Below are 14542 nucleotides of genomic sequence, written 5' to 3' on the forward strand. Positions count from 1 at the left end.
CAGTTTTCAGTGTCACGATACTTAAGAAATTATTCTAATATGCACAGTAGCGTGTATATAATGCATATATTTCTCATTTTATTTTTTTTTATTTTTTTCATGTTTGAATCATAAACCTTACTAAAGCCAAGTTTAAAACTATAAAAAATACATTTATCATCATGATATACAATTTCACTTCAAGTGAAAAAGCATTTAATATTTCAAAGAGTTAAAATATTGATTATAATTATAAGAAAAAAAATATTTAAACCATTTTTACAGTGTATATGGAGATTATACACAAAAAGAGCGTAAAGGTGTGAAATAAACTGTGCAAGAGGAAACCTTTCATTTATGCCCCTCTAAACTATTTGAACCATTTTATTTGTGAATGAAATCACTTCTGGGAAATAAAAGTAAAATCTGTCCAGCCACTCTTGAGGCTGATATATTGTGACTAAAGGTGCCTTTTACTCAAACTAGCGCACGGTTGAATGACTAATGAATCACGCACAATTTGATTCATGGGGAAAGGGGACGCCTTGCAAAATGTAAGGTAAAAATAAGCAATCAGATGCTTTCATCTCTCCATCTACACAATCACCCTGCTCAGTCTGCATGAAAGCACACTACAGACGAGTCTGTATATACAGTAAAGATCAGTGCTTGTGAGTGAGTTAGAATGAATCTCTTTGTTACGTGACATTATCTGGCTTTGTGTTCAGTGCCACACTTACAGGAAGAGGCATTCCTGCAGGTGTCTCATGACACACACACATGCTGAAAAACACCAGTCGCTGCCCTTTAACTGGAAACTAATGCCCAGCCTTCTGTTAAAGGATCTCAATTTGTGACAGGTCCATGAGCACATCCTGAATCAGGCAGGACAAATGAAGCTTGAAGGTTCATCTAGAAAACCTTGCGCAGGGAGTTGCCAGTTTGCATTAATGGCATCAAATGCAATAACAAAAGCTCATGCAAAACAGCTGCTTTGAATAAGTGTGATTTGCAAAGGCTACAAATAGACTGTCAACCACCAAAAACCAAATTACAGCGTTATGATCAAAGGATAGGTAGGATTGATATTTCTGTATCAAACAGCTGGGCTCTTTTCTAAAATAGTGGCACTCTAGAGATGGCGGAAAAGTGGTGGAAAAATGAACTGGAAATGAAAACAGGGGATGCCTTATTTGATTATTTCAATGCCCTTGCCTACTATTTGATGATTTTTCATATTTTTTACTTTTTTTTTTTTTATAGGTAAGTCAAGAACGACACAAAGATGCGGGATTGGGATCAAAATGCTATACAGATCAGATTCAAACCTGCATCCCTACAAGCTAAAAATAGCAATTCAAGAAACTTTCTTTTTTGTAGCAACGACAGTTATGACCTATATATTTCATAATTCACCACACTTAAATAGCAGAGAATTAATCAGAATATGCTCATTATATGCACAGAGAAATATTCCAATAGCTGTTGATTCGGTACTATATATTTCACTGTATACTTTAACCTAAAAACAGTTTTATTTTGATTCATTTAAAAAAAAAAAATAATTTAACATATTTATGATTTAATTATTAGCTTTTTATTAAACTCATAAAGGCTTTGGGAAACTTTGACAACACGTTTAAGGCACTTCATAACAAATTGAATACATTTTCTTATTTTTATACGTATTTTTATATCAATATGGTACAAGATTATCCTTATCTATCTATCGAATTGGAAGTCATTTTAAATTGCAATAACATAATAAATAATTGTTTTTACTGTATTTTTGATCAAATAAATACAGCCTAATTGAGCACAAGAGACTTCATTCAGAAATTTACAAACTCTACCAATTCTAAGTTTGTCTATATTCCAAAGTATGTATATATACAGTATAAATACACACACACACACTATCTGCATCATAGAATAATTTTTTAATAATTACATAATTATATGTAATTACATATTTACATAATTACATATTTGTACATGTAATTCATGTATATGTAATATGTATATATAATATTTGTATACATGCATTTACTGCATAATTACATATTTGCTGCATTTTGCAAAACTGCATCAAAATTGCATGCACACAGAAAAAAATGGTATAGGAATTACTTTTAAACTATTTTCACTCAGAAATTGCAAGTAAATTTCAGATAATTATGAAACGGCAAGTAATGCAATTTAGTCAAATCTACTCCAATAGTCTTGGTTTTATTTTTTATAAAAAAAAATTAACCGTGCAGTCAACGGTAAACGTGGCACTAATTGTAATATTACATTTAAATAATCTGGACTTTTTGGTCTGTCAATAATTCATGAGTTGGAGAGAAGCCTCTGAGCTCTGCCTCCATCATTACCCTTCAATTACTCAATTACTAGTGATTAACACTAGGTCAGACCATCAGAATGACCTCACATCCACTTAATGAATTCAATTCATCTATTAGCAGCCGCAAAATAACCAAGCTAAACCAGTGACCCCAAGAGTGGTCCCATGTTGTAACGTGCATTTAAATGCAACCTCTCTGGCTGGAAATATCAGGTTAACCGTTACCGATCCCATCTGCATGATGTTTTAAATCTGCAAGAGAGCCCACAGTGTAACACACTCAACTCTTCATTATTCATTCAGTCTTTTGGTCACAAATACAGACAAAACAGCACAATTGTTTCATCCAGCTTCTCTCCTCAGGATCTAAAGTGGGACAAGCTATGACGTTAATCTCTCTCTCCCGAGGTCTCTGGTTATTGTGCTGAAAATGAGTGAGAGAGATGAAGATAAAGGGAAACAGAGACCAGAGATGAAGACAGGAAGGAGGAAGTCAGCGCTTGATGATTTATAATGGCCACTGCTAGAATGCAGTCTGTTCATAAGTTAATTTGACTATGAGGTCATGCCAGCCGCAGTGGTGTCTGTGCTACTGGAAAGAGGTTTTCTCAGCCTGATTTGAGCAGACTCCCAATCCATTTCCAGACTGATGAGAAGCAAGTGAAGCAGAAGAACAAAGGTGAGAAAACATTTAAAAGGTGACATTTCGGGTTCTGCAGTGGGATTCATTGAACAACCGGTGAAAATGTGAAAGATGTTGCCACTAAAAATGCAACTAAAAATGCAACTGTTAATTCAATCGCATCGACTTTTCGCACATTGTCATAGAATTGAAAGATCTAAAATTATACTCTGAAAAATACCAGTACATTTATTTAAATCTTAGCAGCTCTTAATTGTTTCCCATAAACACGGTCACTGATAATGTCATTACATATGCATAATGGCCTAAAACTAATTGTAACATCCTCTGCAAACAATAAGACTTGCTGGATCATACAGTGAAGCTTTTCACAGCTTAATATAATAGCATTAAATGGGACGTCTGTTCAGGAAGTTATCACTAGCACTACTCAAGGTTAAAATATACATTCTCATTTAGGAGCATGAAGTTAATTGCCTTTCAGTCGGCCTGAAAAATGAAGCAGCCCATTTATTTCCTTCCTTATCATTTCTCTAGGATAGTCAATACGTAAGCTGATTTATGCACACTGCACTACACTAAAAGTGCTCTGGCTTTCCCTCAAAAAACACACTTCATTAATGAACTGGCCTTATGCCTCGCACTAGACATTCTCCCAAATATGAATCTGATAATAAACTGACAACTGAAAAACATTGAGAAAACCATAAGAGCAACTTTGTGTAGGATACCTGCACAAATGCTTTCTCCACACTGCTTGCATTATTAATAACTATTGATTTGTTTATTGATCAGGCAAAACAAAAACACTTGCCAAAAAAAAAAAAAAAAAAGGTTTAATCAAACATCATGCTAATCATGTATTAGGTTATATTTAAACCACTGGATTAATAGTCCATACTGTCAAAAATGTAACATTTTTCATACAGGTCACCATAACTGATAAATTTTTACCTGAAAAAATTTATGGAATTATTAGAAATGATTTTTAGAAGTATTATTGTGTAAATTTAATGACTATTGGATCACTGCACTCCCTCTGCTGGCCAGTCTGAAATGTAAAATCATAACTGATTTGTCAAATATTATGAGAAGTTTTTCTGGACATACAATGTTGAGGTAAACTGTATACAGAATCAGTTTTAGTCTGACCTTGAAAATTCTCTTTTTATAGCAAGTCAAATTGCATACACCTTTAATGAGAATTAAAACAATTGAATGAAAACACTAATGATGGAAAAAATAGGTTATTTGCAGATGCATAATTTCCTTCACTGTTAGTGCTGGTAATTAGACCTAGATTTGGGGGTAAAAAATAAACTTTCATAGTCTGCATAACAGTGAGCTAAAGGCACATTCTGATGGTTTAACCTTCATCTTGTATTCTGGTCATTTTGACCTGGAGAGGATTTTCTTTTGCCTGAAAATGCTAGTGAAATGTTATCACACTGGACTAAAACATGCTGACTTTGCTCACACAGGGTGTAACAACTTCCCCCCCAAAAAATACGATATATATAAAACAGGTTTTATATGCTATAATTTATGCTATATTGTTAACAAATATTGGATTAAATTTTTGGTCAACTTGTTTGCTTTCAACTAGTTTTGTATTTATTTTTGAAACCGATTAATCTGAGCTCATGCTCTGAGGTGCTGAGCTCAGATCAATGAGGCCTACAATCAGTTGGTTCCAAAAAGAAATACAAAACCTGTGTTAATTGAAAGAAAACAAGTTGACAAAACATTTAATCTAAGATATGTTGACAATATAGCACAATGAGAGATTTACCAGCAATTTTTAAATGACTGGTCATTTTTGGTATACCAATTCAATGGAATAAACAGAAGAAACATTGAAATTCAGGAAATGATCACGGCTCCAACCTTTGATCTTGCACTTTATGTTGAGAGCTGTCAATCTAGCCAAGTGGACTCCTGCAGTCTGGGGTGAGGAGGAGAAAGCAGGTGTGATGAACTGTATCCTAACAGCACGGAAGCCCAGCAGGGACATTACTGGAAGCTCCAGATGGTCTGAGCCACTCATTGCACTTCACACCAGCTCCCATGCAAAAAGAGTGGAAGAGGGCAAGAACAAAGGCTAAAAAGCCTGTCCTAAAATGCTGATAAACAAAAACCCAAAGCAATAAATGTGACACTCATGCAGGTGATCAATAACTGGACAGAATTCCTCATACATAACTCAGGATGAAGAATAGAGCTTTTAATACTTGGACCCCACAGCATGTGTCAAGTTAGTTTCCATGGACCTCCATCAGTATATTTCTTAACATATAAATGATATTTGCTCCTGTTAGAGCAAATGTGTAAGGCATACATTGAAACAACTCTAGAGGACACAGTGGGCTCATTTTATGCATTTATTTATGTAGCAATTTACGTTCTGATTAGCTGCTGAGAGGCTGCATCAGCAGTTGGGTAATAACCGCATGTGTCTGAGCACGTCTCAGTCCTTCACTTCTCAAATCTGTGTTCCTCTCCAAAAATACCACAAAAGTTGCCTAAAAATGTCCCCGTTCTGAAAATCCCTGCACGTCTGCAATTTCACCAAAACCTCACTCCATGTTCTCGCCCTCCCACCCTTGTCCATGACTTCCCCTCCCCCAAATTAAAGTTCCCATTTGCAAAGCTAGTGAGGTCACACATTAGCAACAGAGGACAATCACAGGACCCACCCCCACCCCACGCCAGAGGGTTACAACCATCCTCTTTACACACAAAACAGTCCTCTCCTTTTTAACAGCCAGAGAAGAACAAAAAAGATTAAACATAATAAACTCCCAAACCTTTTGTACAGAGAAACCAAACTAAATGGAGAAAATGTCTTTTATATTAGTCCGCAGATATCCTTTGTGATCCTCTCAGGCTCTGTAATTTTAATAGGGAAGTGAGACACACACATATACCAAATACAGTTCGTTGTGTGTCAATGAGAGGCTCTGTGTGTAGTAGGCAATGTCAATAAATCTCTGTCACTCGTTTAGCCGTCCATCTGTTTGTTTTATGTGGATTAGAAGTAGGTCTTGGCCGTATGTATGATAGTGTGAATATGCATGTGTGTCATAAGTTAACAACATGTAAGTCTACATATCTCTGTGTGTGTGTGTCTGTGTACGGGTTTAGGACAGTCTTTAGGCCAGTCCAAAGCCTTCAGAACATTCCTGAATGGCCATCAGCAGCATGTGTCTTAACTTCTCGTAGCTCTCATACGCTGGGAGGTCCAACTGGTTAAAGCTGTTAGGAGAGAGAGAATAAGAGGTGTCAAAGAATTTTTTGTTGCGCATAAGACCACAATTGCCATGCAATGTAGCACGTATATTTTAGAGCTGCTTTATTAAATGCATTATGGAATTTCTGAATGCATCATGTGGAAACATTTGTATTGTGTGTTTTGAGGCATCGGGGCTCATTTACCAAGTGTGCGCAGAGGGCAGGCGGTCAGTGGAGCGGTCATCTCTGTGGATCTGGAACTTCTGGATGCCATTCATTCCCTCCAGTGCAGCAAAGCCCTGCAGTGGCACTTTAGATGTGCCTGTAACAAACTGCAGGAATTTAGCTCGGTCAGCCTGGTCAAAGGATCGTAATGCACGCCAGAACCACTGGATCTGTGGAGAGTGAGGAGGACAGAAAATTGAAACCAGGTAGAGAATACATCTGGAGAAGTAAATGCTTCAATGGGCTATTAAGACCAAAAAAAAAAACAAGTACAAAACATAGCAGGAAAATAACTCGCTGGCTAAAAAATTATAGAGTGCTGCAGGATTAAGTCCTAAAACCCAGAAATGAGTCAGGATTTCTGCACTTCTGGTTCCACTGCCTCAAAGTCAATGGGTTTTTGGTGAAATACCTGAAATAAGGTCTGTGGTTAACACAAGCTCAAGATATAATGTTTTATTCTACAACATAAAATACATTATCCCACTTTTACTTGTCTTGAAAAAGGTGGTTGCTAACAAGTTGGGGACTACAATGGGACTACAGAGTTTATTGGGGACATTAAACATCACACCAAACAGGAAAACTCATCTAATATTTTACATAGAGATTTAAAGAGTTGTCGGAATCTTAGTGGGGCTGAAACAGAAGTCTGTGGTGTAGTTTGTTTAACTTTAGCTTTTCTCTTCTGGCAAAATTTAGGCTTAAATTCAGAAAGCGGTGTTCATTTGTGAAGATTGTTGATGAGTAAAATGTATAAGAATCCTAAATATTTGTTGGTCACAGAGCTTATTTTCTTCAATAATCCAAAAGCCAAATGGAAAAATTCTATTGAGAGAACCAGGGTGACGCTAAATTCCAGGCTGGCCTGCAAAAATACGTCATCCCTGCAGCACTCTATTGGTTATGATCCTTTCCTTGGCTGTGTGACAGAAGTGAATGACATTTTGATCAAAGATCAAGGAAAACTTCAGAATGATGTGCAGAGTTGAAGACATCAGTCATAAAACAATAAATAAATAATAGATTAATTTCATGTTGTCCTTTTGTACAAACCTGAATAGAACTGGACTGATATTTGTGGTATTCTGTATTGGCCTTGAGGTCGTCAATGTCGATGGTGGGCAGGCCGGAGATGAGCAGCTCTAGCTCTTGCTCAGTGAAAATGGAGATCAGTCTCTTGGGGATGATCTCATAGAAGCCCTCTAAGAAGGCAGCCAGCTGCTTACGGATTGCACCTGAGAAACACAGATGTTTCAGCTCCCTGATACACTCCTGAACCCCCCCGTTTCTCACAAGCAGTGATGTTTATTGGAGTGTAATGCTCACCTGTCATCTTCATCTGGCAGACCAGATGCACATATTCTTTCTTATTCTCCTCTGTGACAAGGATGTTGGCACCATTGGCCTTCAGATCTCTCACTTCACACACGCCAAACTCTTGGACCTGTAGGAGGTGATTATCATGCCGGTTTCTTCATAACTAAAAATGACAGAAATAAGGTAGTATGCTTGGTATCAAAATACATACCTCTGTGCTGAATGTCAGCTCGTAGCCCAGAGTAGACACATCGTTCTCCAACAAGTAGACCAGACCCTGGAAGAATGGATAGTCTTCGCTTTCCATGTCTGTATACCTATGAACCACAAAAAAAATTCAGCTTGTTTCATAAAGATCGTTGAGATAAATAAGACCTAAACCTGGCAGATTCTTGCTGGTACCTGACGCTTTTGCCCAGGATGTGCTTGTAGAAGCTGCGTGTGAAGTAACACTCTAATAGCCTGTTGTCATAGACTGCTTTAGCCACCACACGTCCCACAAACTTGAAGTAGCTGAGATGGTTGGGGTTGCAGTGGGAGGACGGGTTGATGGTGTAGGTGACCCGGTCACCAGGAGAAGTGCGGAACAGGGCGTACATAGGGTTGAACATTTCTCTGGAGATGATCATGTACCACTCCCTTAACAGCCCACCTGCATCCTGACCCTCCTCTCCTTCAAAGACTATATACCTGTAGAGAAAGAAACCATAAGAATAAAACTAAACTGCCTTGCTCTTGCTGCTTGCAGCTATGTGTAAAATACTAGGCACTTTTGCGTGAGAGAGTGGCAGAGTGAGAAAGCGTGAGAGATTTACAGTCTGTTCTTCATGTCCTCTGGGCTCTTGCGGTGCAGCTCTCTGTAAGAATCTTCAAAGACATGGTCTCTCCTCACATGGACGGCCATATCCTCTTTCCTCAGGCCCTCATCCAAACGCTCCAACTCCTGACGGAAATACCTAAGAGACTCACTTATTAGATAAAAGACTCAACCCAGAGAGAAAAAAAAAAAAAGAGAGAAAGAAGAAACCCAAATAAGGAGAACCACCCCCCCCCAAAAATACATAAAAAATAAAAATAAAAAAAATACACAAATACATGCAACTGGGTTTTATTTCACCCACAAAATCGTGAAATAAATAAAAATGATAAAGTATATTTTGCATAAACAAAAAGTCTGTTTAGATATATTGACATAGCACATTTCCCACAAATTCAAAATACTACATTACAGATGTTTTACTTCCGAGTTGTTGTAATTCTCATTCTCCATAATGATTCTTGATAGACATTCAATACTTTAATACACTAATTTATAATTAGTATTACATCAAAAATCAAGGTAATACAAAATGTAATCGCAATTATGTGTTGTTTGCATTATATTAATAAGATTACAGTATTTAGGAGAAAATAAAAATAAAAAAAATACACAAATACATGCAACTGGGTTTTATTTCACCCACAAAATCGTGAAATAAATAAAAATGATAAAGTATATTTTGCATAAACAAAAAGTCTGTTTAGATATATTGACATAGCACATTTCCCACAAATTCAAAATACTACATTACAGATGTTTTACTTCCGAGTTGTTGTAATTCTCATTCTCCATAATGATTCTTGATAGACATTCAATACTTTAATACACTAATTTATAATTAGTATTACATCAAAAATCAAGGTAATACAAAATGTAATCGCAATTATGTGTTGTTTGCATTATATTAATAAGATTACAGTATTTAGGAGAAAAAAAAACACTTAATTTTTTTTCTTCATATAATGTTTTGTCATACAATAGTGTCAAAAGTACTGACTTCGGTACCAGTCGGTACTGAAATTTTAAAAACCATGCTAACATTTGAGTGGATTCTTGAGCTGATTGGCCAATGTGTTCACGCGCCCAACAGATATGACTGTGATTGGCTAGAATGATCATCGCGTCACACTCTTCACTGAGCGCTTACACAGAAGCACACGGGAGAGTTTGAAATCAAGTGTCTGTCAGCGGATCCATCTATGTACAGATACATTAGGCATCTGCTGAGGCTTTCAAACTCTCCCGTGTGCTTCTGTGTAAGCGCTCAGTGAAGACTGTATGACATTATAATAATGTTTTAAATACTAATTTTTCCTTTGGAATTTGGTGGATAAAAGGCAGTATCTTACTTGCGCTTGACATCAAAGTCCAAGATGCGGATGTAGTCAACCAAAACAGCGAACGGCCCATCTGCCAGATGAGTGGTGGACTGTCGCAGGATCTGATTCAGCACTGTGCGGTGGGTCTCTGTTTAAGACAGAGAGGGAGTTCATATCGAGGACAGCCTTCATCAGCATCCATCATGTGTTCCTCTACACCAGGGTTCCTCAAATCTTGCCCTGGAGGGCCAATGCACTGCAGAGTTTAGCTCCAACCCTGATCAAACTCCCCTACCTGTGATTTTCTAATGATCCCGAAGGCATTGATTAGCATGCTCAGGTGTGTTTGATTAGGGTTAGAGCTAAACTCTGCAGGAAAGTGGATCTCGTGGGCCAGATTTGAGGATCCCTGCTCTAGGGCTTTGTTAGACTGTTGCTAATGTGTTCTTGGCTCTCTCGAGTGTCTCGAACCGGAGGTTTGCTTTCCCTCTCAGTGGCGTGCACCAGGAAAAAGGCCTCCACTGCAGGTTGAAGCACTACAACAGTACAACGAGAATTGTTAGCACAAAATAATTCCTTTATTTCTTAAATTCTTCAAAAATAAATAAACAAATATACCTAAAACTGCATGTTGGTCATGAGACTCCTCGAGCTCTTTCAGACACTCCCCTAGCATATTCCATAGCTCATCCAGCAATAGCTGCTCACTCAACAGTGGCAGGTCAGGCAAACGCTCCTCTTGTTCCTGCTGACTGCTGCTCTCTTCACCTACACACACACAAACCATATTTTAACAAGCATTCTATATAAACCAGTCATTTCAGACCACGATTTTTCTCGAGTTACATCAACGCAGCACCAGGTAAGCACATTTTCATCCATTTTCCCAAATTACTTTAAGATCACATAACTGGTAGATACCTTGCAGTGCTACTATAAATTAAAGCAGTCACATATGATGAAGTTCAGTGATTTCTATGCTATAATTCCATCCCCTGATGTTCCTAAGCCATCATGTCACATCTATTGTTTCACAGGTCCTCACCTAATGCTGCCTGGTCCTGCTCTAGGGGTGAGGGCTGGTCCACATCCATGGGCGAATCATCTCTTTGAGCTGCTAGGGGCTCGGCAACCGAGTGCACCTCCGACTGAACCAGGGGAACCAAGGAACAGGGTGAGATTCAATACAATTCCCCCCGACAGAGAAGAAGAGACAAACAGAGTGTATAATGTAGGAAAAAAGATGAAATGGGGGTAATCACAGACTGAAACCAGAAGCAGTGCTTGAGACTCAGTATCATGCATCAAAACATTCAGACATTGTCGAGAAAAAGGGGGTTGGGATGGAGCTTAAGCAAAAAAGCATTGACAGCCAGCCAAAAATCAAACCACACACAAAGAGACAAAGCCAGAGACGAGAGAGAATCACAAAGCTGGATGCATGCAACATTCAGATATCTCAAACACTGCACCATACAGACTTTGTGCATTAAATGCAGCACAATGCAGAGCAGTAGAGAAGTGGAACAGAGATTTGGGGTTTAGAAAAGAGTCACTGGTAGGTCTTATGACAGCATTACTTGGTTTGTCACTGGAAAACAATTGTGAGTTCAGTGTAAGTTTAGTAACTTTTAAAATAGTGTCCAAGTGTTTGATAAATAGAGCTGAGGTGATCTTTCACAGGACGCATAATGTTAATTTTGAACTGCAAGCAAATATTTACTTGTATCATGATATCTGATGTTTAATCAGGGCTTGGCAGTATAATAAATAATTTAGATATTTCGCAATGATTTTGTTGGTGATATAAAACTAAGCATCATGAGTTCAGTCAGTTTAATTGGAATTTTTAAGGTTTCCTAAAGACCTTTTTGACAGGATATTTCACCTCGGAGTATGAACACATTAAAGATTATAATACACTCTCAGGTTTAAACAAAAATGAGAGCTGGAAAGTCTTAATCATTTTTGCATGAATTTCCAAATCTTTTCTTCTGAACTGAAAAAAAGGTAAATATTGCAGTTTACCCAATTTATTGTTAAACTAAATTGTTAAATTATTACTATATCAATACTCTACATAAATTATTGTTCATTTAGGAAAAAATTTCATTTTTGCATTTCTTTACTCTAGCTTGCTTTCTGATTTAGTTCTCTAATAAAACCGGCATTGTATACTACAGATATCGTCTGCTAAATACATAAATGTAAATGCAGTAAAAAAAAAATCATACATTTTTACCATATTTTACTTCTTATATTAAACATTATGAATCTGAGGTACTGAAATACGCATCTACAATAGAGACAGACCTAAACAACAAATATTGTCGAATAACTGAGAAACATCTTTAGCCTTTCGTCCTGCCTTATGTGAAATACGGTGCAATATGTCCCTCAAAAAATGGATTGTAACTTTACTAAGATAAATAAGTCAGTAATAAGTGATAAGTCAGATAGCATCATTAAGAAATACTCAGGATATTATGAACAGCATGAGTGTGTGTGAGGGTGAGTACAGTCTGTAGCAGTCTGCCTGCTGTCAGTGCGGCCCATGCTAACCGTGGCTGAGCTGGCCGTGCCAGCGGGGGGGTTGTTGGTTGCAGAGGTACTGGGGGCAGACGATCCAGCCACAGCCACAGCCACAGCAGCGGATGCAGCAGCAGCGGAAGAGGATGCAGCTGAAGAGGGTGGGGGGGCCTGCTGTAGACGGCGTGCCCTCTGCCCCTCTCTCACCATCTGAATGATGGCGTCTGCTTCAGCCTCTAGCTGACGGACCGCAGCCTGGATACTGCTGGCCGAGCCCAGACTGGTCGAACCTGGAGACAAATGGAGAATAAATCTAGAGAGACCTGTGAAGCTGTCTATATCGCTCAATGGGAGAAGAGACTCAATTGAAAGGTTCAAAATGAAGCGTGGAAATGTTCTTAAAGGATTAGAGGACGCCTCTGTGTTAAAAAAAGAGTGACTTACTCAGTCTTCCTCCTGTCTGCTTAGCTTTCTTGTTAGCCCGCCGTGTGTCTTCTCTAAGCTGGATGATGACCTGCAGCACACGCAGGAAAAACTTCTGCGTGGAGGTCTTGGACGTGAGCGAGCTCATGCAGGGCAGCTGCAGCTCACGACCACCTAACGTGCGCTTCTGAGCAGCCACAATCACCACACTCTCTGACCCATCAAATCTGCAATTAATTTAAAAACAAGTACTGTTATTGTAAAGAACCCTTTTAAGGAGATGGGAGATAACGTTCTGAAAAATTCTGCAGCAAATGTCAATTTTCACTAATTTAGCAAAACCTTTTATCAACATTAACCACATCAAATAGGATTTGAACCGGTTTATATCTAGAGGCTATTGTTCAACAGTTTAAGGTCACGTTACATTTTTTAAAAAAGAAATTAAGACTTATTTAGCAAAGACAAAAAAAATTGATCAAAAATGACAGTAAAGACATTTATAATGTTACAACACATTTTGAAACAGAACTTTCTATTCATCAAGGAATCCTAAAAAATGTATCAAAGTTTTCACAAAACTATTAAGCAGCACAACTATAATAATAGAAAAGTTATTTTAAATTGTAATAATAATAATATTGTGTAGGGAGCTGCAAATGTTCTGGAAGGAGGTTCTTGGTTGTGGTCTGTGAAATTACCGGAGAAAATATTCCTTTGGAATCAAAGCTTTGTTTATTGCATATATATCCTGAAAGTATGTCAGTAAATGCAAGCAAAAAGAAGCTCATAGATTTCAGTTTAATACAAGCTAAACGTGTTATTGCTTTAGTATGGAAAAACATCCAAAGACCTGTTCTTTCACAGTGGATTAAAGAATTGTCTGACAACCTTGCTCTTGAAAAATTAACATATACAATAAGAGGTAAAGCAGAGGTTTTTAAAAAGGTGTGGTCCCCTTTTAGGCAATTTGTAAATAGATAGATAAAGTGGAATGTTACGTAATGATGAATGTAATTTGAAATCAATGTACTATAAAAAAATTTTTTTTAATACATCGGTGAATGTTATTTCATTATCTTTATTTCTCTTTCATTTTTGTATTTGCATATTACTTTATTTTATAACTTATTATTTTCTGTTTGATAAATGTAGGGGTGGGAAAGTATACTCTGAATTGTTATATAATTTGATATTCTGTAGTGTTCATGGGGGTTTTGTAACAAAATTAATAAAAAAAGTTGAAAAAAATAATATTAATTCAGAGTATTATTGATTTTTAATCAAATAAAGTCTTATATTTTATAAATTTATAATAATAGATAATAATCTTAATATACTTTCCAAATATATATATAAAAAAAAAAAAATTATAATAAAATCTACCCCAAACGGTAACATAGGTTGAAAGTTTGTCCTCACCTGCTGGTCATCTTGCCCTTTAGGCGTGTGGTGATGGATGGGTCCTCATGAGAAGCTTCAGGAGACTGAGCATCAGCACGTGCTCTTCTCTGCTGCTCCAGGTTATACTCCCTCAACTCCGCCAGTAAAGTGCCTAAATACAGACCAGAAGCAAAAGAGAGAGATTACATTTCATAATTTCAGGTTATTCACAAACCTTCATGATGGTGATAATCACGAGCACATTAGCATATGCCTTGCCATATACATATAGCACATATTCACTATTCAGCACTTAATCCTGC

The 14542-nt window shown here is 37.4% G+C and overlaps 1 protein-coding gene across 1 annotated transcript in view; it reads right to left on the bottom strand.

Moving 5' to 3' along the window:
* Window positions 1–5172: 5172 nt before the first annotated feature.
* LOC107708778 (E3 ubiquitin-protein ligase HUWE1-like) overlaps window positions 5173–14542 on the bottom strand; it is a 50638-nt gene continuing 41268 nt past the window's right edge. The window contains exons 68-81 of the mRNA XM_016513084.1: window positions 14259–14391; window positions 12858–13063; window positions 12447–12703; window positions 10930–11032; window positions 10503–10652; window positions 10316–10420; window positions 9915–10032; window positions 8561–8701; window positions 8148–8435; window positions 7957–8062; window positions 7755–7872; window positions 7482–7663; window positions 6405–6595; window positions 5173–6224 (exon numbers count right to left, since the gene is read on the bottom strand). Of these exons, the coding sequence (XP_016368570.1) occupies window positions 6122–6224; window positions 6405–6595; window positions 7482–7663; window positions 7755–7872; window positions 7957–8062; window positions 8148–8435; window positions 8561–8701; window positions 9915–10032; window positions 10316–10420; window positions 10503–10652; window positions 10930–11032; window positions 12447–12703; window positions 12858–13063; window positions 14259–14391 (2201 nt within the window). The 3' untranslated portion in view covers window positions 5173–6121. The remainder of the gene's footprint in view (window positions 6225–6404; window positions 6596–7481; window positions 7664–7754; window positions 7873–7956; window positions 8063–8147; window positions 8436–8560; window positions 8702–9914; window positions 10033–10315; window positions 10421–10502; window positions 10653–10929; window positions 11033–12446; window positions 12704–12857; window positions 13064–14258; window positions 14392–14542) is intronic.

This window comes from Sinocyclocheilus rhinocerous, unplaced genomic scaffold (genome assembly GCF_001515625.1).
Source record: "Sinocyclocheilus rhinocerous isolate Xijiao unplaced genomic scaffold, SAMN03320098_v1.1 scaffold1406, whole genome shotgun sequence".
In the NCBI taxonomy this organism is placed as follows: Eukaryota; Metazoa; Chordata; class Actinopteri; order Cypriniformes; family Cyprinidae; genus Sinocyclocheilus; species Sinocyclocheilus rhinocerous.